This window comes from Clarias gariepinus, chromosome 12 (assembly GCF_024256425.1).
Source record: "Clarias gariepinus isolate MV-2021 ecotype Netherlands chromosome 12, CGAR_prim_01v2, whole genome shotgun sequence".
NCBI classification, from domain to species: domain Eukaryota; kingdom Metazoa; phylum Chordata; class Actinopteri; order Siluriformes; family Clariidae; genus Clarias; species Clarias gariepinus.
In genome coordinates, this window is record NC_071111.1 from 3319568 (window position 1) to 3347196 (window position 27629).

Consider the following 27629-nt stretch of genomic DNA (forward strand, 5'->3'; position numbering starts at 1 on the left):
GGATGGATGTAATATTGCCAATAATGCTTTATTTCAAAAAGACAAATCATCTGTGGCCTTGGTTCTCTATCAAGATGCTTTCGAGGTTGTAAATCCTTTAGGATCCGCCCGAAAAAAGCACAAGATTTTGGCAGTGTATTTGACACTTGGGGACATTTTACCCTATAACAGGTCCAGTATTGATCAAGTGCAGCTTGTTCTCCTCTGCAGGGAACAGGATTTGAAATATTTTGGTCAAGAAGTTGTTTTTAATCATTTGATTAAAGACCTAAAAGAGCTTGAAGAATGTGGCATTGCACTGAAGGATGGGAAAGTTATTAAAGGAACTCTATGTGCAATTGTAGGAGACAATCTCGGGTCACATAGTATTGGTGGCTTCCTGGAGAACTTCAGCAGGAGTACCTTTTTTTGTAGATTTTGTGACATAGACCGACAAACATTTGAATGTAGTCCATTGTCAACTGGTTCAAAAAGAACAAAGCTGTCATATCAGCAGCACATTGAAGACCTAAGAGAAAACAACAGAGAATCTGTTTGTGGAATAAAATTTGACTCCATATTCAACCAGCTGCATTACTTTCACGTCAGCCAGCCTGGTCTCCCACCATGCCTAGGTCATGACCTTTTTGAGGGGGTTGTTTCCTGTGATGTGGCATTATGCATCAACCACTTGGTAAACAAAGAGAAGCATTTTACTCACGAAGAATTAAATAGAAGCATAAGTTAATTCACTTACCTTGGAAATGAAGCACCCGACAAACCTCCAGAGTTTTATCCAAATAGTAAGAAGTTGAGTGGGCATGCTGTCCAAAATTGGTGCCTATTAAGAGTTCTCCCTTTGTTGGTTGGAAACAGGATAAAAAACCCAAGCGAAAGTGGTGTATGGAAGCTGATTTTGCTCCTAAGAGAAATAGTTGTGCATGTGTGTTCACCAGCTATTACTCCTGATCAGGTTGCTTATTTGGGTGTCCTCATTGAGAATACATCCAGTTCAGAGTGGAATTATTTCCAGAGGTTCCCCTTAAACCAAAACACCACTATCTGTCTCACTATCCAGAGCTAATATTCCCTTTTGGACCTCTGATCCGTCTTTGGTCTCTCAGATTTGAAAGTAAGCACACTTACTTTAAACAGTGTGCAAGAAAATTGCACAATTTCAAAAACCTGTGTGCTACTTTATCAGAGCGACATCAGCTCCTTCAAGCATACTTAAGTGCAGGGAGTCTTTTTCCACCTGTAGTTCAGGTGAGTAGAGGAGATGGATTTTATGCTGGTGACTACAATGACAGCATTCAGGCATCAACTGCAGCATTTAATTTTACTCATGACTCCACTTTAGCTGCAAATGAGGTCATTTACAAAGGCACAAAGTACAAGAAAAACATGTATGTTGCAATAAAACAAGATGATGACGGTCTACACATGGGTGAAATTAAGCTGATTTTAATACACTGTAATGATTCTGTCTTCTTTGTTGTGAGGAGGCAGAAGGCCGTGGAGCTTGTTGATATGGGTGTCCACTTACTGACAGAGACAGATAAAGAGTCAAACTACATTTGTGTAAAGCAAGAGGATCTCCTTGATTATTATCCATTAGTGCAGTATAAGATGAATGACTTACCAGTGGTTATTTTTCATCACTCTTTTTCAGATTTGTAGAAACATGTCCATGTTAGGGGAGGATGGCCGAGGTGCTGTGTTGGCAGTTCTACCTGGGCTGCCAGAGGAGAAACTCCTGTCTCTCCTGAACAAGTTGGCAAGCATAGGAGTTGAGTCCAAGTCTGACCTTCAGTTCGTTAAGGAGAAAGATCTCCCTGATCACATTACACCAATACAGTGCCGTCGGCTCCTCAATGCGTGGAATGTAGACGGTATGTCATCATCTACCTGATTGCCTGAGAGTTTTTAGACGGTAATCATTTACATACCCCCATGATGTTCCAAAAATGTATGAGCTTCTTTCTTCTTTTTTGCCGTTAAAGGCAAAAGAAGATATTTTTAACAATGTTGGTAAAGAGACACTTGAGGGTAGTCATTGACTTCAATTGTAGAAAAAAAAACAATGGAAAGCAATGGCTACTTTCCATTGTCTAGTTACCATCATTCTTCAAAAGATATTTTTTGTTCAGCAGAAGAAAAAAGCTCATACATGTTTGGAATAACATGAGGGTGACTAAATGATGACAGCATTTTTATTTTTGTGTGAAGTGTCCTTTAAAGCAAATATACTAATGACATGCATTGTATGGTTATACAGTAGACATCACAATTATGAAAAAAAAAAATCTTTGTGTTCGGCTGGAGTTGTATTTAAGCCAACATAAAGGTTAATCAGAGAATAATTAAAATTTCAACTACTTCAACATTAATTGTGATGTGTACTGAGCTGTATCATGTTTTTTTCCTTTTCAGACCCAACAGGTTATGACAAAGTAAATCCACAAGAAGCCACAAGAATGCCCCATCCTACCACAACAGAGGACTCTCCATTATCAGATTCGAGTTCCTCATCCACACCAAGTGTCGCCAGCACAAACAGTTCCAGTACAACTGTGGACTTAAGTGTATGGCCAGAAAACTTTGAAGTTCCCTGGAACAGGATGCCTACAGGTATTAAAACAGCCATTTCAGTTGGAAGACGCCCCACAGCTAAAGATCGCAGAGAAATGGTAAGAATTGTCATTGATGAGATGAGACTGACAGAGTTAAATCCATCAAAATCACAGTGCTTGACTGTTGCAAAAAAGATTGTTAGACAGCATCCACAAAGCTTTGCTGATGTCCTGCAAGATGGCACAAAAATTGGTACTGGCTATGGATCACTTTTGACTCAACTAAAAACAAGAGTGGAGCATGTTAATCGTGGCTGCACATTATCAAGACGAAGAAAACTGAAAAAGACCTTAAATCCGTCATCTGAGGACATTGCCCCAGAACCTGCAGACCAATATGGTTGTGTGAGATGGCAGCCTGAGTGTCCTGTAAAAGAGACTGAGGAGAGTCTCAAAGAAAAACAACGAGAAATGAAAGACCTCTACAGTACTGAGGGACCAGCTGGGATTGAGAGAGGACATCTCAGTCAGCTAATAAAGGCAACATATTATCTTCAAAGGAAGTCCATCAATTCCTACACACCTCCATCGATTGCTGACTTGAAAAGTGAATGGCCGTATCTTTTCATGCCCAAAGAGATGTACATGCATTTTAAGTCTCTTACAAATATAACCATTCTGGAGAAACTTGAGAAGTCTATGGAAGAAAGGGGAAAGATGATACTTCAGTGTTTCCGTCAAAAGCCAGGAGGGACGAATGAGATGCAGCGCATACTTATGAAGTATGATGACAGTGGAGCATCCTCTTTTATCCCATGTGTCATCCTTCTGATTCTGTCACACTTTAAGGAAAAACCTGAAGCACTCATTCTTCAGACAGATGTAAGTCATGCTCTGTGCTTTTTTTTTATTATAAAATTTGGTTATGGGGTTATAGTTTGTATGTAATTACTTTTTTCTCCAATTTTTTTGTTTTGTTTCTTAGGTGTCAGCAACAGTGGCGGACGTGGAAAATAATTTTACACTTCCAGACTCTCCGAGACTGATCGTCTTAGGTAATGTACAATGAACCGAAATCTGTAAATTATTTAATGAACTTGCTTTGTTGTATTTTCAGTTTGTATTTTCTATAACATGTTGTCTGTATTTATTAATTTAGGTGAAATTCTCACTGCAACTCAGTGGATGCTGAGTATTGAGGGCCAAGTGGTCGTGAATCCACACCCCAACTTTGTGGCAGGATTTGCTGCTTTGTTTGCATCATACTACATCTTCAATCTGGTGTATCAGCATGAGGCATCCTGCACACTTGAGTTTATCCAGAGGTAAAAAAGAAAATTACTTAACTATGCATGTGCATATTTATATTACTTAAATATAAATTTTTGAAGTTTCATTCACCCAAAAATGAAATTTCAGTCATTAATCGCTCTCCCTCATGTCATTCATAAGCCAAAGAGATCTTTGTTCATCTTTGGAACACAAATAAATATTTTTTAAAGAATTCCAAGATGATTAAGTCCCAGAAAGGTAGGGAAGACATCAGTGGTTCAATCATAATGTCATGAAGCGATGAGAATACTTTTTGCATGAAAATAAAACAAAAACAACAACTTTATTCAACATTTCGGCATTGAGTATCCCTTTAAAGAATACTTTTGTGCACCAAAAACACACACCAAAGACTGAAAGAAATTGTTGAATAAAGAAATTTTTATTTATTTATTGTGCACAAATGTATTCTCATCACTTCATAAAATTAAGGGTGAACCACTGGTGTTGCATGTTTAACGATTCAGACTTGCCAACCTGTACGCATTTTGCGTAGCGGCTACGCATTTTGACTTCAAAGTACGCAGGTACAATTTGTCACTCCAAACTATGCAAAAACCTGGTGACGCCTTTGTGCTTTTTTTTATTTAATATTAACAATTGATGTAAATATACTATATAATAGTTGCTCTATATTGAGGGGGGAAAACTGTCTCAGATTAATAAAAAATATCTTGACTTGTGTTCCAAAGATGAACAAAAGTCTTACAGGTTTTGAACGACATGAGGGTGAGTTATTAATGACAATGAAATTCGATTTTTTTGGTGAATTAAACCTTTGACACTACTTCAAGAAATAGGCCATCCAAAAATTCAAATTCTGTCATGTACTCATCTTTGAGCTATTCTTAACCTGTCAAAAAAAAAAAAAAAAATTAAACAAAATACTGTATGGCTCCATTTTTTTTCCTTATTAATTCTTATTAATTTTTTTTAAACATTCTTATTATATTCTTTTATTATAGTAAAAGAAATACATTCATTCAGGTTTTTAAAAAATTGACATTTTTCTCTTGGATGAATTATTCCTTTGTAATGCATTACTATAGTTCAGCAAATGCTTTTGAACTACTGAACTAGTTTTATTAAATTCTGCACATTCATATGTTTGTCTGACTGATGTTTGTGCAGATGTTTTGTTGGAATCAACCCACACACCGGCACCAAGACAGGCACATCAAAGGTTGGAGCAAAAAAAAGTGGGAAGGTCTCCGAGAAGAGGAACAACACAGTCAATCCTCATGTGTGTTCTCTTCTCAGAAGGCTAATGGACTTTGAGTGGTTAAGCATGTAAGTTTACGAATGTATTAAAACTACACCTACAGGAGAAGCCATTTATAAAATGACACTTCATTTCAGACTTGTTCTTTGGTCATGTGAAAAAAAAAAAAAAAAACTGGTCAACTTACAAAAAATGTTAAAGGATGTTAAATGTTTCAAAAATGTCTAAATGTTTGTTAGGATATTTTAGGTTTAATGAATCAGCACAGTCAGTAGCATTTGTGACAGATTTAAACATTATAATAATACTGTTAATAGAAATACTGTATGACTTGTGTTTTAACTGAAGTCAGATCTGTTGTTTGAGCTTAAAGGGATTGCCATCATTTACTCACCTTCAGTTATTCCAAAATTCTGCACTATAAAGAACATACTGTAGAATTTACAAAAATTTACTGGCAAAAAGGTTGGCTATGTTACTTGTCTGGTTATAAACTTCATTAAAATATAATCTTTTGTATTTAACACAAGAAAGAAACTCAGATTTGGAACAACTTAAGGGAGAGTAAATAATGTCCATTTTTATTTTTAGGCAAACTTTTATTTAACTATTGTTTTATGCTTTAATATTGAGTTAATTGTAGTTGTTTTATAACAGCTGATTTTTTAAAATAGTTTTTCTGTAGTTAAAAAAGTAAAATGACTGTATGTTACAGTGCTGAAGTGTTGTCAGGTGACAGCTTTAATAAACAGTTTTCATAAAACAGCTTTGAATTTGAGTGATTATTTTTCAAAATCTTTGTTGTAATGCATTTACATCAGTATAATCGTAAAGTACAGTTACAGGTTACAGCACAGTACAGTTCACAGTTAAAATTGTTATTTACAGGAATTTCATAGTAAAAATGTTACAGCTACATCTTGGCTTTTGTTGAATTCACAGGATTTTATTGGCAACTTTTGTTGCCAGGTAAGTACTGTAATTTAGCGTAATTACAAAAAAAACCTGTAATGTCTTTTTACAAGTTTAATTTTATAATCCTGTAAAAAATACAAAAAAATACTGTATTCTGGAAACATTAATTTATTGTAAATTGCTAAGCAGTATTGTACTGTAATCCATTTTACAGCAATTAACGGTATTTTACAGGATTTTATTGGCAACTTTTTTGCCAGTAAATTATTGTAAATTCATACAGTATGTTCTTTACAGTGTGGACATAAGTCTGATCAGATTGTCTTTAGTTGTATTATGAGAAATTAGTTATAAAATCACTTCCGACATTCAGGTAATGATTACATGCCTGTTAGTATGTGTCCGTTGCACAAGTAGTATTCAATTCACTTTCATACAGTTTACTGGCGTAAAGTTTTTATGACAATAAAAACCTTGCAGGCAGTATTGAAAGAGCATTATATATAAAATGCAAATAGAAGTCATTTTAGAAGATTAAAATAAAGCAAAACACACACATGCACACATAACATGCAATCACTTAGGGCAAAGGTTGATCAGGGCTGTGTGTGGGTGGATATTTGTGTGTGTGTGTGTGTGTGTGTGTGTGTGTGTGTGCGTGTGTGTGTGTGTGTCTGTCTGTCTGTCTGTCTGTCTGCTTGTCCATACAACGTCAACCCATCTTCATGGCCATGTCCTGTTTATACTTACAATGTAAATACACTGCCTGTATTTACCTTTGATTACGGCATGCAATGTAATAGCCAATTCATGAAAATGTTTTCTTATTCTCTGCCGTCATGACTGCTCCGACCACCTTTGCTTTTTTTGCTACAAGTTACTTTTTTAGCGTTTTAAAACCAGTCAAATTACCACCACTGAGTACATTGGAAATGATACAGACACTCTTGTTTCTATTGGTATACAATGTCCGCACAATTCGAAGTTTTTAACTCCGGATCCGAGCTGGCCGAGTGAGATCCTGAGGGAGAACAAAGGACGCGACGCAAAGCCTCGGCCCGAAAGGAAACGAGCCGGCGTCAGAAACAGGCTGAGAGCCTGTGCACACCGCACACCTCTGCCTAGCATCCTGCTAGCCAATGTCTAGTCACTGGAGAACAAGCTCAATGACCTCAGGGCCAGGATAAAGTTCCAGAGAGACATTCGGGACTGCAATCTCCTCTGCTTCACCGAGACATGGCTGAACCCAGCGGTGCCGGACCACGCCATCCAGCCGGACGAGTTCTTCTCGGTTCACCGCATGGACAGGACACGGGACTTGGAGAAGTCAAGGGGAGGCGGCGTGTGTTTAATGGTGAACAGCAGCTGGTGCAACAGTGCGAGCGTTGTTCCACTTACACGCTCCTGCACACCCAACCTGGAACTACTATTCATCATGTGTCATCCTTTTTATTTACCTTGGGAGTTTACATCGGTCATAATCAGCGCCGTTTACATTTCACCACAAGCGGACACGGACACTGCCTTATGCGAGCTGCATGAGGCGCTCACACAGCACCAGTCACAGCATCGGGACGCTGCGCTTATTGTGGCGGGGGACTTTAATAGTGCCAACCTCAAACGCGCAGCGCCAAACTTTTATCAGCATATCACCTGCCCCACCAGGGGCGAAAGGACACTGGACCACTGTTACACGACAGTCAAGGACGGCTACAAGGCACAATCTCGTCTACCGTTTGGTAAATCCGACCATGCCGCCATCTTCCTCATGCCAAAATACAAACAAAGGCTGAAACAGGAAGTTCCGGTTCAGAGGGAGGTCGCGTGCTGGACGGACCAATCGGTGGTCGCGTTACAGAACGCACTTGATGACGCAGACTGGGACATGTTCTGAAACAGCTACGATGACGTTAGCGTGTTTACGGAAGTGGTTGTGGGATTCAACAAGAAACTAGCGGATGATACCGTGGAGAAAAAGACTATCAGGACGTTTCCCAACCAGAAGCCGTGGGTGGATAAAACCATCCCTGACGCTCTGAGATCTCGCACCACTGCCTACAACACGGGACTTGCGTCGGGGGACATGGAACCGTACAAGGCTGCGTCATATAACGTGCGGAAGGCGGTGAAAGAGTCAAAGCAGCACTACACATGGAAACTAGAGTCACCACTCTAACAGAGTGACTCTAAAAGCCTGTGGCAGGGACTAAGAACAATAACAGACTACAAAGCACCAACATCCGGTATGATGAACGCGGACGTGACTCTGGCAGACGAGCTGAACACTTTCTATGCTCACTTTAAGGCTGCAGCTAAAGACGCTAGCGATGCTAAAGCTAGCTGCGCTAACGGCTGCAGACAGAAAGACACTGCCAGCACCGGAAACGTGTTCATCATCTCCGAGCATGACATGAGGAGAGCCTACAAGAGAGTGAACACCAGGAAAGCAGCAGGACCAGACGGCATCTCAGTCGTATTCTCAGAGCCTGCGCAGACCAGCTAGCACCTGTGTTCACTTAGATATTCAACCTCTCTTTATCTCAGTCGGTGATCCCCACATGCTTCAAAGAGTCCATCATTGTTCCTGTCCCGAAGAAACCTTATCCTGCTTCTCTTAATTACTATCGCCCTGTAGCCCTCACCTCAGTAGTGATGATGTGCTTTGAATGCCTGGTCAGAGACTTCATCATTTCATCACTACCAGACACACTCGACCCACTACAGTTCGCATACCCCCCAAAACCGTTCCACAGACGATGCAATCTCACATCTCCTCCACACATCACTCACTCAACTGGACACTCGGAGGGGGAATTATGTAAAAATGCTCTTCATCGACTACAGCTCTGCATTTAATACCATAATTCCCTCCACACTCACCACCAAGCTGGAGCACCTGCGCAGTATTCAAAACAGTGATTTTGCACACATGCCCACACAATGCAGTCCTTGAAGACAAAAAGACCTGAAGATGTTTCCGGTTTATGCCTATTTATAACCTCCAGGTGCACCTAATCAAATGACGTCACCTGACCGAGGTTATATAAGTCAAACTTTGGCGTGTTTGACACACATGCTTCAACAACCGGTCGCGCAAAGAGCGTTCCCAATAGCGTTTTTAAGCAGAGTGTTGCTTTTGAAAGGGAACTAAAATGCACCGCTCACCACTTTAATGTTATAGTTGGGATCTGGAATGGAAAAAATTGAGGTTTTCTTTATGTTTACATAAATTGCATTTTTTTTAACCACTCTCTCCTCTATACACAATTTTCTTTGGTATTTTTTATTAAATATTAAAATTTTATATTTTATTTAAAAAAAGAAAAAAGAAAAGTGGGGGTGGGGTGGGGCTAAGAAACACGCATCTCAGTTTATTAATCCTCGTGCCTAGTTAAGGTTTAGTATTCAGTGCGCACCGTTTGTACATCTGTTATGTTACAACCATATCATAACACTCAGAAAGACCTTTTATTTGGGTTAAAGTGACTGATGTGCCTAACTTTTTTCAGCAGAGCCTCTGTTTCACTATATAATCCATGACTTTTCATGAATATGTAAGACCCATTGACACCTCTTGACACGTATTGACTATCTCACACACACACACACACACACACACACACACACACACACACACACACACACACACAAACACACACAGCAGACCAAACGTTCACAGCATGTCCCTCCCCCAAACAGTGCAGCAATGAGCATTTATTTACATCTGAACTGTGTCATTTACATAAATCACTGATCAATAGCTCGTTATATCAATTTATTCATACAGATGTACCTGTTTTACATAGAAATTTACAGGCTTGTTACTGAATTATTTACTCTGACAGAGCCATAAGAACAGTGGCAGCTGGAACACCTAAAACTGATGCAGGATTATTTTTTATAATCTTAATAAAAATGCTTTTTTTAAACGTGGGCTATTGTTATTTATTACATATTTGTTCATTTAATTTGGATGGGGATTAGGGCTCCATGATGTTGAGCCGTGATCCTCATCTTTATTCTAGTCAACGCTTAACTGCACGTATACATTTTTCCATAAGTAGACTAATGATTATGAATGCGTTGGGCAAAAACAACAAGGAGACTGACTCTGACCATTTTTATGAGTCATTAATAAATTAGTGATTTCTTTGGTTTCGACTGTGATGAAGGTGATCATGTCATCTCTTTCATTATTTAAATTTTTTTTAAAGCTTTTGCGTCAATGTGAGTGCACTAAAATAAAAGTGAAGTCTTATAAAGGGTATGTGGCTAATATAGTTTTATTATATCGTTATAAAATAAGAAACGCCTACAGTATATGTACTGTGATTGTAAATTCATTTAATGTTTAACTTGTATTTCATAAGGATTTGCCAGCGGTGGTACAGCGGAACGGGGGTCATTATTTATTATTAAAGAAAATTATGATAATCATAACAGCCAACTGCATTTCATTCTTATAATAATGCGAAACCACAAGCAGGGCTGAATGACATCGACATCTGCTGATGCAGTAGAACGTCCTAACAATTAAAATTTTATGGTCATTTATATCAGTTAATAAACCTACTACAAATTTAAAGAACACAAGATATAAGATAAAACAAAACCCTACACAATAAGCTTTTCTAATTACACATGATAAAATCTAAAGGCTCACAGTGTTAATGTTTATTTCACTTAAATTTTATCCTAATAAGATTTAATTTAATTCGAATTCTACATTTGTACTGTAATTTTAGTACTGTATTTATGAATTTCTTTAACTACTATGTTTCACTTGATTTTATCCGCTACTCTGTGCAGCTGTAAAGGAGCTGCAGCTTATTAATCCTTGAGAGAATAAACTGATGCCCGAGGCGTCAGTCTATAGGTATATAGCGCCACTCAGCGGTAAAAAGCAAACGCACAAAGCCAAATTCTGTCGCCGAGACAGAATAAAACCAACATTCCGATTGAGTACGTACTGTATATTGTAGGGGCTCCACAGTATGCTGTTCTGAATGTGGGCCAGCACCACTCTCTCAAAACACTTCCTGATGATTGTAGTTAGTACTACTGGTCTATAGTCATTCAGACAGGTGGGCGGGTTGGTACATGGTTGTCCCCCCACATGTACATGGTTCTTATCAGTAACACTAGTCACTATTCATGTTCTCCACACATGTGGCAGGATCAGTGTATCTCTGCCTGCAATGTTAATCTGAACAATATCAATTCACACTATATATGAAATATAAATGTAATAATAAAAATAAAAGTAATAATTAAAAACAAGGAGATTCATGTAATATAAATGTTTATATCTCCCTGAGAGACATATTTTCATAAGGAACCGACGCTGCCCATTACTGACCTACGCCACAAAATTTTTCTTACCTCAATATGATTTATACTTCACATTAAACGGACATGATTTTATATCGACAGCTGGTGATGAATAGTAGGAATCTCATTTTGGTGATCATTTTGATTCTGCCTTAGTGGTCTATGCAACCAATGAGGAACTCACGGTTATGAAGATCAAAAAGACAACATCCTTTAAATGATTTGGTCCCTAAAATGCAACACAACTCTTTACCTTGTTTTAAGAGGCCACCACTTCACATCGCAATACTGGTGCCATACTGATGACACATTGTTCATATGTTTGTTTATAGATTCAGATAATTAAAACACTCTACTACTGTTGACATACCCGGCTGGGGACACAGCCTTTCTCCTGTGTCCTCCTCATTTCCCTCAGATCCATCCCATTCCTCACAGCTAGGTCTTTATACAGTGCAAATATGCCCCTTCTGTCTTCATTTTGTTATATTTACATGGCTGTCTATATGTGTGTGTGTCTATGTACATATACATATATTGTAAAAGATTTGTAGCGTCGGGGCACTGACACAGGGACGGAAATGGCTTTTATTTTGTGCTCGAACCAGGTGAGGTTTATTTACAAGAGCCAGACAAAAAATACAAATAAATAGAAATGTATATTTTGGTCGGGGAAAGAACAAGCTGAATTTGGAGTAAGTAAATAAGTTCTAAGGAAATACAAAAGCAGATTCCAAATGTAAATGTTTTCTGGGAGTAAAGATCTACAGTATTATAGTGAGTGAATAATATAATAATGTAAAATTTTATATGTAGCAATTGCTGTCAGCTATAAATCCTACAAAATCCTATAAACATTTAGTGGATCATAAATTTTTCCTTTAGAACAATTTCATAACTTATTTAGTGACATTAGATAGAAAACTGAGTGTCTGGTTTAGTAGTATATGAAACACCTCAGAGACAAGAGGCAGAGCTCTGTTCGTCAGTTACACACCTCAGAAACAGGAGGTGGAGATTTGTTTATCAGCACTAACCTTATTTCAGTGGAGGTGAACACATCGTGTACAGCGTGAAGAGAGATGGAAATATTTCTGACTTTTATTCTTCTTTCATCCACACTCACACTCACAGCAGCTGGTATGTACACACTCATTGTCAGTGTTTAATAATCAAATACTTCTTATGTTCTTATGATTTTTTTTTTATTATTTTAAAATTTTGTCTTGTTTCCCATAATGTCTTGTTTTGTTTATAAACAATCAAAGTGTCTATTTTTCGTAGGATTCAGAAAACTGGACATAAGTCTGATCAGATTGTCCTTAGTTGTATTATGAGAAATTAGTTATAAAATCACTTCCGACATTCAGGTAATCATTACATGCCTGTTAGTCTGTGTCCGTTGCACAAGTAGTATTCAATTCACTTTTATACAGTTTACTGGCATGAAGTTTTTATGACAATAAAAACCTTGCAGGCAGTATTGAAAGAGCATTATATATAAAATGCAAATAGAAGTCATTTTAGAAGATTAAAATAAAGCAAAACACACACATGCACACACAACATGCAATCACTTAGTGCAAAGGTTGATCAGGGCTGTGTGTGGGTGGATATTTGTGTGTGTGTGTGTGTGCGTGTGTGTGTGTGCGTGTGTGTGTGTGTGTGTCTGTCTGTCTGTCTGTCTGTCTGCTTGTCCATACAACGTCAACCCATCTTCATGGCCATGTCCTGTTTATACTTACAATGTAAATACTGCCTGTATTTACCTTTGATTACGGCATGCAATGTAATAGCCAATTCATGAAAATGTTTTCTTATTCTCTGCCGTCCTGACTGCTCCGACCACCTTTGCTTTTTTTGCTACAAGTTACTTTTTTAGCGTTTTAAAACCAGTCAAATCACCACCACTGAGTACATTGGAAATGATACAGACACTCTTGTTTCTATTGGTATACAATGTCCGCACAATTCGAAGTTTTTAACTCCGGATCCGAGCTGGCCGAGTGAGATCCTGAGGGAGAACAAAGGACGCGACGCGAAGCCTCGGCCCGAAAGGAAACGAGCCGGCGTCAGAAACAGGCTGAGAGCCTGTGCACACCGCACACCTCTGCCTAGCATCCTGCTAGCCAATGTCTAGTCACTGGAGAACAAGCTCAATGACCTCAGGGCCAGGATAAAGTTCCAGAGAGACATTCGGGACTGCAATCTCCTCTGCTTCACCGAGACATGGCTGAACCCAGCGGTGCCGGACCACGCCATCCAGCCGGACGAGTTCTTCTCGGTTCACCGCATGGACAGGACACGGGACTTGGAGAAGTCAAGGGGAGGCGGCGTGTGTTTAATGGTGAACAGCAGCTGGTGCAACAGTGCGAGCGTTGTTCCACTTACACGCTCCTGCACACCCAACCTGGAACTACTATTCATCATGTGTCATCCTTTTTATTTACCTTGGGAGTTTACATCGGTCATAATCAGCGCCGTTTACATTTCACCACAAGCGGACACGGACACTGCCTTATGCGAGCTGCATGAGGCGCTCACACAGCACCAGTCACAGCATCGGGACGCTGCGCTTATTGTGGCGGGGGACTTTAATAGTGCCAACCTCAAACGCGCAGCGCCAAACTTTTATCAGCATATCACCTGCCCCACCAGGGGCGAAAGGACACTGGACCACTGTTACACGACAGTCAAGGACGGCTACAAGGCACAATCTCGCCTACTGTTTGGTAAATCCGACCATGCCGCCATCTTCCTCATGCCAAAATACAAACAAAGGCTGAAACAGGAAGTTCCGGTTCAGAGGGAGGTCGCGCGCTGGACGGACCAATCGGTGGTCGCGTTACAGAACGCACTTGATGACGCAGACTGGGACATGTTCTGAAACAGCTACGATGACGTTAGCGTGTTTACGGAAGTGGTTGTGGGATTCAACAAGAAACTAGTGGATGATACCGTGGAGAAAAAGACTATCAGGACGTTTCCCAACCAGAAGCCGTGGGTGGATAAAACCATCCCTGACGCTCTGAGATCTCGCACCACTGCCCACAACACGGGACTTGCGTCGGGGGACATGGAACCGTACAAGGCTGCGTCATATAACGTGCGGAAGGCGGTAAAAGAGTCAAAGCAGCACTACACATGGAAACTAGAGTCACAACTCCAACAGAGTGACTCTAAAAGCCTGTGGCAGGGACTAAGAACAATAACAGACTACAAAGCACCAACATCCGGTATGATGAACGCGGACGTGACTCTGGCAGACGAGCTGAACACTTTCTATGCTCACTTTAAGGCTGCAGCTAAAGCGCTAGCGATGCTAATGCTAGCGGCGCTAACGGCTGCAGACAGAAAGACACTGCCAGCACCGGAAACGTGTTCATCATCTCCGAGCATGACATGAGGAGAGCCTACAAGAGAGTGAACACCAGGAAAGCAGCAGGACCAGACGGCATCTCAGTCGTATTCTCAGAGCCTGCGCAGACCAGCTAGCACCTGTGTTCACTTAGATATTCAACCTCTCTTTATCTCAGTCGGTGATCCCCACATGCTTCAAAGAGTCCATCATTGTTCCTGTCCCGAAGAAACCTTATCCTGCTTCACTTAATGACTATCGCCCTGTAGCCCTCACCTCAGTAGTGATGAAGTGCTTTGAATGCCTGGTCAGAGACTTCATCATTTCTTCACTACCAGACACACTCGACCCACTACAGTTCGCATACCCCCCAAAACCGTTCCACAGACGATGCAATCTCACATCTCCTCCACACATCACTCACTCAACTGGACACTCGGAGGGGGAATTATGTAAAAATGCTCTTCATCGACTACAGCTCTGCATTTAATACCATAATTCCCTCCACACTCACCACCAAGCTGGAGCACCTGGGACTCAGCTCATCTATGTGTCAGTGGATCTCCAACTTCCTGACTGGCAGACCACAGGCAATAAAGATGGGTGGACATGTCTCAGCCTCCATCACTCTCAGCACTGGAGCCCCCCAGGGGTGCGTTCTGAGCCCCCTGCTGTACTCTTTGTACACCTATGACTGCGTGGCCACTACCAACTCCACCGTCGCCATCAAGTTTGCTGACGACACTGTCGTGGTGGGCCTGATCACCAACAACGATGAGTCGGCCTACCTAGAGGAGATTGGAAATCTGGAGGAATGGTGCCAGAGGAACAACCTCCTCCTGAACGTCAGCAAGACAAAAGAGCTGATAGTGGACTTTAGTACAAAGCAGGAGAGGAACTACCAGACCCCAGTCATCAACAGGAGCCCAGTGGAGAGAGTGGACAGCTTTCGATACCTCGGTGTTCACATCACGCAGGACCTATCATCGTCCTGTCACATCAACACAGTGTTAAAAAAAGCCCGGCAGCGTCACTACCACCTAAGACACTTGAAAGACTTCAAACTGCCCTCCAAGGTGCTCAGGAATTTTTACTCCTGCAGCATAGAGAGCATCCTGACGGGAAACATCACAACCTGGTTTGGAAACAGCAGGACAGACGAGCTCTACAGAGGGTTGTGCCATCAGCTGAGCGCATCATCCGCACCAAGCTCCCTGACCTGCATTCGATCTATAGCGAGTGGTGCTGGACCAAGGCCAGAAAGATAGTAAAGGACCTCAGCCATCCCAACAATGGACTGTTTTCTCTGTTGCGTTCTGGGAAGTGATTCCGCTCCCTGAAGGCCAACACAGAGAGACTGAGGAGGAGCTTCTTAACGCAGGCGATAAGGTCTCTCAACCACAACACAACACAGGACTAACTTTTTTAACATCCAACACTGACTTGGCATCCATGGCCACTTTGGACACATTCATGCACACTTGCACTACATATTTATATTTTCATCTAGGGACCACTGCACAAATCACTTTAAATAAGTCACTTTACGAAGTCACTTTTTATGCATATTAGCACACCCCAGCCATTTCAAAACTTCTAAATTTCTGTTTTAACAAACTTCTATTTCTATTTTCTTTTCTATATTTCTTTATCAGTTATATTGATATTTTGTTCTTATATTGATATTCTGTTTGTAAAGTATATTTTACTTTGTACAGTACATTTCACTAGTTAATCTTATTTTCTAATGTATTTATTTTATTACAGTATATCTTTTTTGTACAGCATATTTTACTAATTAATTTTATTCTTAACTTATTTCTTTTATTCATATTTATTTTCTTATGTATAAGCTTTTATTTTTTAAGGTCACTGGCAGCCGTGTAAGCATTTCACTGCATATCGTACTGTGTATGACTGTGTATGTGACAAATAAAATTTAAATTTGAATTTGATTTGATTTAAAATAGCTCTTGTCTGTTTGTAGTAATACACTTACTGGAAATACATTTACTGTCACTATTAAAATAGCTCTTGTCTGTTTGTAGTAAGTCTGTACTTTAACCAGATTGCTTGAAAGTCCAGAATGTGTGTGTATATTTACACTACTGCTCAAAAGTTTGGAATCACTTGCACTTGTTTTTGTTTAGTGTTTTTTTTTTCTGCATTCTACAACAATACTGGAGATTTCAAAACTATGAAATAACACAAATGGAATTGGGTAATTATGTAACAACAACAGTCAGGTCTTATTTTAAGACATGGAGGTCAGCCTTTCTGGAAAAGTTCTTACAAGAACAGTATTGTGTCAAGTGCATTTGTAAAACCCATCAAGCCCCATGATGAAACTCACTCTTAAGATCTTCCCAGGAGATCAAGACCAAAACTTACCTCTGCTGAAGAGAAGATGTTTATTTAGAGTTACCAGCCAATTTAGAAATCACCAATTAACAACCAGCACCTCAGATTAGAGCCGTTATGAAGAATTTACAGATCGTGAGTAGAAGACAACTGTTCAATTGCATATCATTTATTGATTATTGCATGATTTGGATACCCTCAGCATTGAAAAAAGAAATAAAAATCAGGAACAACCATAGATTTAGAAAGTGATCCCAAACTTTTGAGTTGTATGCTACGATGCTAAGCCCTAAGACACTAAGCCTGCTACCTGCTAGGTCTGGCAATCTTGCTCCCGGGATGCACCTAACCACTGCCGCATGCGCCCCTAAAGGCCTGGCTATTTCACGTACCTCAGTATAGAGCCTCCTATAACCACAGCTTTTCTGGTTTCTTAGCGGGTGCTTGTTGGACACGTGAAGCGCAGAGGAGGTGTGCTCCGGTGGGCTAGCCTTAGCCTTGTCTAACTGTGTATGCTACCAAGTGATCACCCACACTCCCTGCTGTGAGGGCTCTAATGCTGGAGTCGGGGGCTGGCTATCTCCGCCGGCGGCACCCAGACCTTTCCCTTCTACTAAGGGAATAACACTGCACTCACGCTTACTAACCCTCTTACTAATACACACCTATCACAAATAAAGTTATTTGTATCGACGTAGTAAAAATGTCTAAACATTCTGCACTTCACATGCTAAACAAGCTGAATATTAGCCGTTATGAGGTATCTGAGTCTGAGTTTTGCTGCTAGGGGATGAATTCTGTTTGTTGTTCTTAAACAAATAAACTAGTCTGTTCTCTAAAAATGGAAATAAGGCAAAAGTGAAAGGTGACAAAACAAAAAATGTAATCGTAAAATTCAGGTTTTAAAATGTGATAAAAATATGATCAAAATGCCGTGATTTGGTTTGAGTCCAATCTGACATTAAACCAGGACACTCTACAGTGGAATCTAGGTAACTTGGTTTGCAAGCGTTTTTCAAAATGAGCAAAATTTTAAAATAAATTTTAACTTGTTCAATGAGCAAGATCTTAATAGACTAGCATCACGTTATCACAACTGAGCCAGTGGTCACTCTCTCTCTCTCGAGGTGTGGGATTGTGGGTAATTGTCTTTCCATGCTCAGTCTCAGTGCGCATACGTCACTCATATAGTCAACATCTGTGCGTGTGTACTGTTTACTATATCATTGTGATCACGTGTGTGTGCACATAAAGCATTTTTTTATTTTATTTTGTGTCCAAGTGTAAAGACAGTTCTTTAGTAACGGTACTGCAACAACGGCCTCCTTGAAGAAAAAAAAATTTAAAAGGCTATAGCAGTGTGGAAAATCAATCTGTTTAAAAACTGATTTTGTGTGTGTGGGTGTGTGTACAGTATGCGCACACATAGGCGCGCGCACACGTGTGAAAGTCGTCCTACACAGTAGCCCCCATGCTGGTGCTTCTTCCCTCATGTAACAGAAGTTCTTTTTAGAGGTAAAGTGCAGGTTAATTTGTTTTATTTTTACTTTATATTTTGTGTTGATTATTTTTATATGAATGTTTTGGGGTTGTGGAACAAGTTTTCATTATTTGTTATGGTAAAATTCACTTTAATATATGATTGTTTTGACATACTTGCAGGCTTCCAGAATAAATTATGCTTGCAATACGTTTTAACTTTTCAGCATATATTTCAAAGTATTTAAATTCTCTCTCTCTCTCTCTCAGACAGTGTGAGGTTGGTGGACGGTGGAAGTCGCTGTGCTGGGAGAGTGGAGGTTCATCAGGAGGAACAGTGGGGAACAGTATGTGGTTATGACTGGGATATGAACGATGCTGCAGTGGTGTGTAGAGAGCTGCGCTGTGGGGAGGCTGTAAATGCACCTCAGTATGGTCACTTTAGACCAGGATCAGGACCAATCTGGATGGTTGGTGTGGGCTGTAGTGGATCAGAGTCGACACTGAAAAGCTGTGGGTCAGCTGGTAGAGGGGAACGTTATGGCTGTCATCATGGTCTTGATGCTGGAGTCACCTGCTCAGGTAAACTACTGAATTTAGGGAATAAAAACAATGAGTTAGATTATCAGCATGATTTAACTGTAATTCTATCCACACATTATTTTAATTCCATTTTGTCTTTATTTAAATGTAAAGCCTGCTGCGACTCTACCAAAGAGCTGACTAAACCTGAGTAAGGGTCCATTTGCAGGAGGTTCATTATGACAGGCAGTGACAGAGCCAGACTTTTCATAGGGGTGGCCAGGCTGGGCCCAGCACTCACTTTAGGGTGGCACAGAGACTGAGGCCTAGGTTCAGGTTTTTATCTGTATGGTAAAGTGGGGGAGGACAAATACTCACTAATTTGGGTCTAAATTATCATTTGCATATGCAGCTAACTGTGACCTTTATATATATATATTTAATTAAGATTTATAAAAATTAAGTTAAAATAACTAAAGTGAAAAACTGCAAAATTTTAACACCAACAATATAAGCAAATGATATGACTGTAAGGGCCATATTTCATTCTTGTGATTTGTTGTTGTGTTTATTTCATTTCAACTTACTGGTTAAGCATTAAGCATTAAGTCTGTTAGTTAAGCATTATACATTATGTCCATTAAGTTTATTAGTTTAAGCATTTAGTATTATACTAGTAAGTTGTATTGTGACATCATTTCATGAGTTGTTCTGTGACATCATCCCACAGTTGTGTAGCTGCATGTCTATCATGCACGTTAGTTGTTCAGTTGTTGTTAAGACCCGGAAGGATACGGAAAGGTGTGGAGAACACAAGCTTTTTGACCGTGATACTGTAAGCTAAAAAATACAGTAAAATGTTGTTGTAACTGTAATCGACCGTAGCTACAGAACACAGCAAACGACTTGTCGTGACTACAGTGGATTTATGCAAGAAACTGTAACAACCGTTGTATTTTGATGTTGAAAATAAAACAAGAGACAATGAAATCAACGGACGTCTGGAGTCATGAGTAACACTGTGTAACAAGAAAGATACGCGTCAGAACTTGTGAATAACATGCACGTACTATGACCAAACCACAAAACTTGACCACAGTTATACCAAAACGGTTAAGAAATTAACTGACTACCACAAAATTATTGGATGAATTATAATTAGTTATTTTTATGGTGCTGGAGTCATCTGCTAATGTACACTGTGAATAATAGGGAAATGTAATGAGTTATGTTAGTAAATTAACTCGTTTGAATTATCTTTAATCAAGTGCCAATTTTGGGTATTTAAATTACATGTTAAGGAAACTCTTTTTGGACCTATTTAGAAATATTTGGATTTTTTTTCTTTTGTTTAAATTTTGCACAATATTTACACAATGACATAAATTCCAGGTAAAAATGTGAGACTTAGTGCTGGTCCTCACCAGTGCTCTGGGAGAGTGGAGGTGCTTCATGGAGGTCCCTGGTCTACAGTGTGTGATACAGACTTTGACCAGCAGGATGCAAAATTTGTGTGTCGAGAGCTGGGCTGTGGGATTCCTGTGAAGGTGCTGGGATCAGCTGCTTTTGGCCAAGGGGAGGGTCAGGTGTGGACAGAGGAGCTTCAGTGTAGAGGAAATGAATCTGAGATTTATTTCTGTTCAACACCATCTTCACTCAAAGACTTTCACACGTCCAATGATGACAAAGTGGGATTAATATGTTCTGGTTAAGTATTATGATTTAACTTCTGTTTAAATAGAGATGACATACCTGTCAATCAAACTTTAAGGTGTCTTTGTTAATGTTAATGTTCCTCTTTCACTGAGCTCTCGGCTGTTTGTTCAGGTCACACAAAGGCGCGGCTGGTAAACGGACCGGACTCCTGTTCTGGTCGAGTGGAGCTCCAGTACCTCAGTGACTGGGGCACAGTTTGTGCTGTAAGCTGGAATATGAGAGCTGCAGATGTTCTCTGTGCACAGCTGCATTGTGGGAGTGCTGTGGCTGTGGTGGGGGTGGGCTGGTTTGGGGAGGGGAGTGGCCACATCTGGGCTGATGTGTTTGATTGTCATGGGAATGAGACACACCTATCACAGTGTGGCGTCTCATCATGGAGTCGAGCTGCATGCTCTCATAAACACGATGCTGGAGTCATCTGTAATGGTGAGATATTAACCTCACCTACACCACGTTAGTGAATGAACTCAGTGTTCATTAGAATATTTAAATGATGTTCTTCTGCTTCAGGATCATCCATGGCGTTTCATGAGGGGCGAGTGCGGTTGTCTGGAGGAAGCGAGTGTCAGGGGGAGGTGGAGATTTATTTTAGGCAGGACTGGAGGAGAGTTCTCCTGGACTCGTGGAGTCTGTCTGAGGCATCTGTGCTCTGCAGACAGCTGGGCTGTGGCTCTCTGCTGAACTACCGCTCCTCTCCATTCACCACTGAACACAAAAACATGTGTGTAACGGGTTTCAGCTGCTCTGGGAGTGAAGCTCATCTGGGGAACTGCAGCAGTTTACGACCTGTCAACTGCAGCTCTGGAGAACAGCTGTACATCACCTGCTCAGGTACGCAACACAACGCCGACAAATGAAAAACTAGTAACAACACTAATATGGTCTTTTAAAACTTTCTTATTAAATATACAGACTCGTCAAATATATGGAAGGTTATGTTCATTTAAAATTTCAGACACCAGGTCCATCAGGCTGGTTGGTTCTAGGGGTGACTGTGCAGGAAGACTGGAGGTTTTCCACAGCGGCTCGTGGGGGACAGTGTGTGATAACTCGTGGGATATTGAGGATGCACAGGTGGTGTGCAGACAGCTGCAGTGTGGAGTGGCCCTCAATACTTACATACAAGCCTTGTTTCGTCCTGGAACTGGGTCCATATGGCTGAATGAGGTGGAGTGTGAGGGGAACGAGACGTCCCTATGGAACTGCAGATCTCAGCTGAGTGAAGAGGGGGAATGTGGACACCAGGAGGATGTTGGAGTTGTCTGCTCAGGTACAGTGTGCTGACTGTTGTGCATTAATGTGCATCAGTTTCCAACTGTGTTTGTATTTTTGTATTAAACAATTAAAACATAAAAACACTTAGTGATTGTCATACAGCAGCAGTGGTAAAACTTGCCAGTACAGAGCATGTTGTTTGTGGATTACAAAGCTAACAAGGTAATGAGGGAGCCCAAATCAAACTTGTAGCCCTGTTATTCTAAATGGCTTTAAATGTATGTGAAATACATTTCCAATTTTATGAGCTTAATAAACTCATACAAGGCTGTCATGGACTGGACAGCTATCCATGTGTGTACTGTATGTGAAGGGGCAGAGTTAGCTCCACAACAATACATGTTTTAAAATAATTATTTAATTAAGTCTCAGTACAAGTCCACAAGTTGTTTTGTTTCTCCCAGAGTTTAAAGAGATGCGACTCACAGAGGGCTGTAAGGGGAATCTGGAAGTGTTCTACAATGGAACCTGGGGTAATGTGTGTTACAATCAGATGGATGATGAGACAGTAAACATGGTGTGTCGAGAGCTGAACTGTGGAAGACGTGGCAGTCTGTCAAACACTGAAGCAAGAGTCAAATCTGCTCCTAACTGGCTGGATTATCTGAAGTGTAGGAAACACGACTCTAATCTGTGGCAGTGTCCATCTTCACCCTGGGGACAGAACAGATGTGATAATAGTGAAGAAGTGGCTCATATTACCTGCACAGGTGGCAGGGGAGTCAGTTCAGCCTCTTCTGGTTTGTATGTTGCTGTGAATTTTTATTTTCTGAAAGTTAAAATTTTAGAATTAAATAATATTTATTTATATATTATATATATATAAACTATCGTATAAAAAAGAGAAACTGATACAGGCAATTCCCTACTTATGTACGAGTTCCATTCTAGAAGCACATACATGTTGTCTATGCGCCTTTTAATTGCGAGGAGGATCCTGAATGCCATTTTGTCTTAGAATTGTTTTTCACTTCATTGGACTGTGAACTCTGTTTTCCTAAGAATTTTCTGAAATTAGGATTATTTACCATCAGGACAGCTTTACAGGACAGAGAGTGTCTATCCCGGACTGATGCATTAAAACCAGTGAGGCCAATCCATTTCTCCCGCATGCGCACACACACACACATACAATATACCAGACTTTAGACATTTTATACATTCACTTACACACTGAAAATATTGTATATCTCTCACTCTCATCTTCCCTGGAGGTGCAAGGATACAGTGCTAACCACTACGTCAAAATATTGTATATAATTATAAATATTGCTATCTGGTGCACCTCAGTGTCTCTTTTTTGCACAATACACGTGAGCTACTTCCATGATTTGTTTGCATCTACGAATGTTCATAGAACCGCAGTCCGCTCATATCTGCAGAAATTCGTAACTCGAATGTTCGTACGTCAGGGACTACCTGTAATGCTAAATGCTTGAATGCTCTGAAAGCTGTGTGTGTGTATAAAATGTTTTACTAACGCATGCACATTATTATGGCAGATGATGAAAGGTCTGTACATACTCAAGAGAAGTGTTCCTCATTTCCTTCACAAAAACCCAGCTCAAGTTCTCCAAAAGGCCAGTCAAAAGTGGAAGGTACCAACAAAAAAAATTAATCATAAGTATTGGTAATTTCTTCATATAAATGGTAAAAAAGCAGTATAGATAAGACGCTGATACAAATGAGGATCTTTCAGGCTAAACGATTGGAAAATAGCCATTGATTCAGGGCACTTTCAAATTATTAAGCTTATTTAAAATATTGTTCGGTAATAACAATTATTTACCAAAAAACAGAGTAGTTTTTGTAAAGCAACACTAAAAAAATTAACCAAACAATGTATCTGGGTGTTATGGTTATTATGTAAGAAAATCCAAGCTTTTACCATATAAATATGATAAAAATGCAGTGATTTGATGTAAGTCCAATCTGCCATTAAACCAGGACACTCTAATTTATTACAAAGTATTCAAACTCACTCTCTCTCTCTCTCTGTCTCTCTCTTTCTGTCTCAGACAGTGTGAGGTTGGTGAATGGTGGAAGTCGCTGTGCTGGGAGAGTGGAGGTTCTTCATGATAAACAGTGGGGAACAGTGTGTGATGATGACTGGGATATGAAAGATGCTGCAGTGGTGTGTAGAGAGCTGCGCTGTGGGAAGGCTGTAAATGTGCAGCAGTTTGGACCAGGATCAGGACCAATCTGGATGGATGAGATGAGCTGCAGTGGATCAGAGTCGACACTGAAGAGCTGTAGGTCAGCAGGCTGGGGATTGAGTGACTGTGGTCATAATGAAGATGCTGGAGTCACCTGCTCAGGTAAACTAGTGACTTTAGGGAATAAAAACAATGAGTTAGATTATCAGCATGATTTAACTGTAATTCTATCCAGACATTATTTGAATTCCATTTTGTCTTTATTTAAATGTAAAGCCTGGTGCGACTCTACCAAAGAGCTGACTGAGCCTGAGTAAGGGTCCATTTGCAGGAGGTTCATTATGACAGGCAGTGGCAGAGCCAGACTTTTTTCATAGGGGTGGCCAGGCTGGGCCCAGCACTCACTTTGGGGTGGCACAGAGACTGAGGCCTAGGTTCAGGTTTTTATCTATATGAAGTGGAGGACTCACTAAAGTATTCTCTAATTTCGGTCACTCATTGTCATTACAATTACTCATTGTCGAGTAAATACAAGTGAAAAACGTAAAATACAAGTAAATACAAGTGAAAAACGTCTCGGGTTACTTTGTTGTAACCCTGTTCCCTGAAAAGGCGGGAACGAGATGCTGCGTGAAAACGCTATGGGACTATCTTTTTGTATTGCCGGTTGTGAAGCATGTGTGTACCAAACACGCCAAATTTTGGCTTATATAACCTCGGTCAGGTGACGTCATCTGATTAGATGCACCTGCAGGTTATAAATAGGAGTGAGCCGGCAACATTCCTCAGATTGATTGTCTGAACGGACGTCCGGTCACATGGGCAGTGCGGCATTGGGATGCAGCATCTCGTTCCCGCCTTTTCAGGGAACAGGGTTACAACAAAGTAACCCGAGACGTTCCCTTTCAAAGGCTACACTCGATGCTGCGTGAAAACGCTATGGGAACGAGAGTACCAACGTCGCCGCACTGCGAGTGTCTGGACCCCGCATTGTGTAGCGTGTGCGCACAAGGCTGAGAGGTCTCAGAACTATGTCTGGAAAGCTGACTCGAGGACTCGTGAGCCCGGAGTGACAGGAACATCCAGACTATAAAATCTAATAAATGTGTGCGGAGAGGACCAGCCCGCCGCGTCACACACTTGTTGCAGGGGAATACCTCTTGCTAGTGCAATAGATGAAGCAATCCCCCTGGTTGAATAAGCCCTGATTCCTAGATGCGAAGTGAGCCTACGCGCCTCATAGGAGAGAGCAATAGCATCTCTCACCCAATGTGACATGGTCTGCGTAGTAGCGGCCACCCCCCGGTTGCGGCCTCCATAGCAAATAAAGAGCTGCTCTGATCTACGCCACTGGCAGGTGCGGTGGACGTAAATCCGAAGAGCACGTACTGGACATAATAGGTGAAGTTTCTCCTGCTCCGAAGCTGTAAAAGGCGGAGGACAGAAGGCTTCAAGAACAACAGGGTGCATGTTTGAAAATGGAACTTTCGGAAGATAGTTCGGGTGAGGATGCAGAATGGCCTTGACTAGCCCAGGGGCAAAGTCCAGGCAGGATGGGGAGACTGACAAGGCGTGCAGATCCCCAATCCTCTTGAGAGAGGTAATGGCCATAAGAAAAAACATCTTAAGAGTCAGAAGCCTGTCAGGCGCTGACTCTAGCGGTTCGAAAGGAGTGTCAATTAGACCTTCGAGCACGATAGATAAATCCCATGAAGGGGTCGTGGCTCTAGTGGGTGGCCTCAACCGTTTAGCTCAACGACTAAAACAGGCAACTAAAGGGTGTTTTCCCACAGTAATCCCCTCGATTGAAACGTGGCAGGCTGAGATAGCGGCCACGTATGTCCTAAGGGTACTAGGGCACAAGCCCGAGGACAACTTATCTTGCAGGAACTTCAGCACTGAAACAATTTGGCAGTGGACTGGGTCTACCTGCTTTGTCATGCACCAACTTTCAAAAACATTCCATTTGAGGGCATAAGCTTTTCTAGTGGAGGGAGCTCTAGCGGCTAGAATAGTGTCAATAACGCTGGCTGGGAGACCAGCTTGACTTAGTTGGTCCCATTCAGGGGCCAAACGTGAAGGTTCCAAAGCTCGGGTCGGGGAAGAAATATTGTCCCCTGCGCCTGAGACAGAAGATCCCTCCTCACTGGAATCATCCAAGGTGAGCCATCGAGGAGAGATATTAGATCCGAGAACCATACTCTGGCCGGTCATGGGGCGCTATCAGTAAGAGGCGCAAACCGTGTTGACGGACCCTCGCCAGGACTCCCGGGAGCAGAGATATTGGCGGAGACGCATAAAGGCGTAAATTGGGCCACGTATGGGCCATCGCGTCCAGACCCAGGGGAGGTGGATGAGTCAGAGAGTAGTAGAGAGGACATTGTGCTGTCTCTTGGGAGGCAAAGAGGTCCACCTCTGCTGTAAAGAATCTTTCCCAGATTTGGCTGACTATGTCCGGGTGGAGTTTCCATTCCCCGTTTGTCACAGCTTGTCTGGACAGTAAATCTGCTCCCACATTCATGTGCCCTGGAATGTAAATCGCCCTGAGGGACAGGAACTTGTCCTGTGCCCAGAGCAGAACCTGATGCGCTAGCTCGTTCAAGCGGCGCAAGTGCAGTCCACCTTGGCGATTTATGTAGGAGACTACCGATGTATTGTCCACCCGCACTAGAACATGGTAGCCTCTCAGCTGCTGGAGGAAGTGCTGTAGGGCCAAAAATAGAGCCATCATTTCGAGGCAATTGATGTGCCATGCGAAAAGATGACCTCTCCAGCGCCCTTGAGCTGGACGGCCATCCAAGACCGCACCCCAGCCGGTAAGGGAAGCGTCTGTCGTTAGCATTTTGCGACGACAAGACGGACCTAGAGTGGGACCCAAAGTGAGAAACTGGGGTCTGAACCACATAGAAAGGGTATGACGTCCTTCGAGCGTAACCCTTATTCGCCTTCGGGGATTGGCCCTTGTATGAAATCCCCTGGCTCTTAGCCACAACTGAAAAGCTCTCATGTGCAGAAGGCCCAAAGGTATCACCGTGGATGCAGCTGCCATGAGGCCTAAACATTTTTGAAAGTGATAAATAGTCACTTCCTGGTCTAGTCTGATTTCCTTGAGGGCGCTGAGGATGGATTCGACACGAGCGGGAGACAATTGTGCCCGCATAGTGATCGAATCCCATCTGACACCCAAGTATGTTGTCCTCTGAGCCGGAACGAGAACGCTTTTGGTAGCGTTTAGTCTCAATCCCAGCGAATGGAGATGAGCTAGGACGACATTGCGATGTCGGAGCGCTAGCTGCTGAGACTGGGCCAGGATTAGCCAGTCGTCTATGTAATTGAGAATACAGATGCCCTGGAGTCGCAAGGGAGCCAGGACAGCATCCATACATTTTGTATATGTGCGGGGTGACAGA

General features: G+C 41.4%; 1 protein-coding gene across 1 annotated transcript in view; it reads left to right on the forward strand.

The window, feature by feature from the left end:
- Positions 1-3191: 3191 nt before the first annotated feature.
- Positions 3192-27629, forward strand: part of LOC128534674 (scavenger receptor cysteine-rich type 1 protein M160-like) — a 37232-nt gene continuing 12794 nt past the window's right edge. The window contains exons 1-11 of the mRNA XM_053509124.1: positions 3192-3434; positions 3538-3607; positions 3712-3877; positions 5016-5174; positions 18825-19132; positions 20465-20653; positions 20900-21214; positions 21299-21619; positions 21744-22058; positions 22468-22784; positions 24033-24381. Coding sequence (XP_053365099.1) covers positions 3192-3434; positions 3538-3607; positions 3712-3877; positions 5016-5174; positions 18825-19132; positions 20465-20653; positions 20900-21214; positions 21299-21619; positions 21744-22058; positions 22468-22784; positions 24033-24381 — 2752 coding nt within the window. The remainder of the gene's footprint in view (positions 3435-3537; positions 3608-3711; positions 3878-5015; positions 5175-18824; positions 19133-20464; positions 20654-20899; positions 21215-21298; positions 21620-21743; positions 22059-22467; positions 22785-24032; positions 24382-27629) is intronic.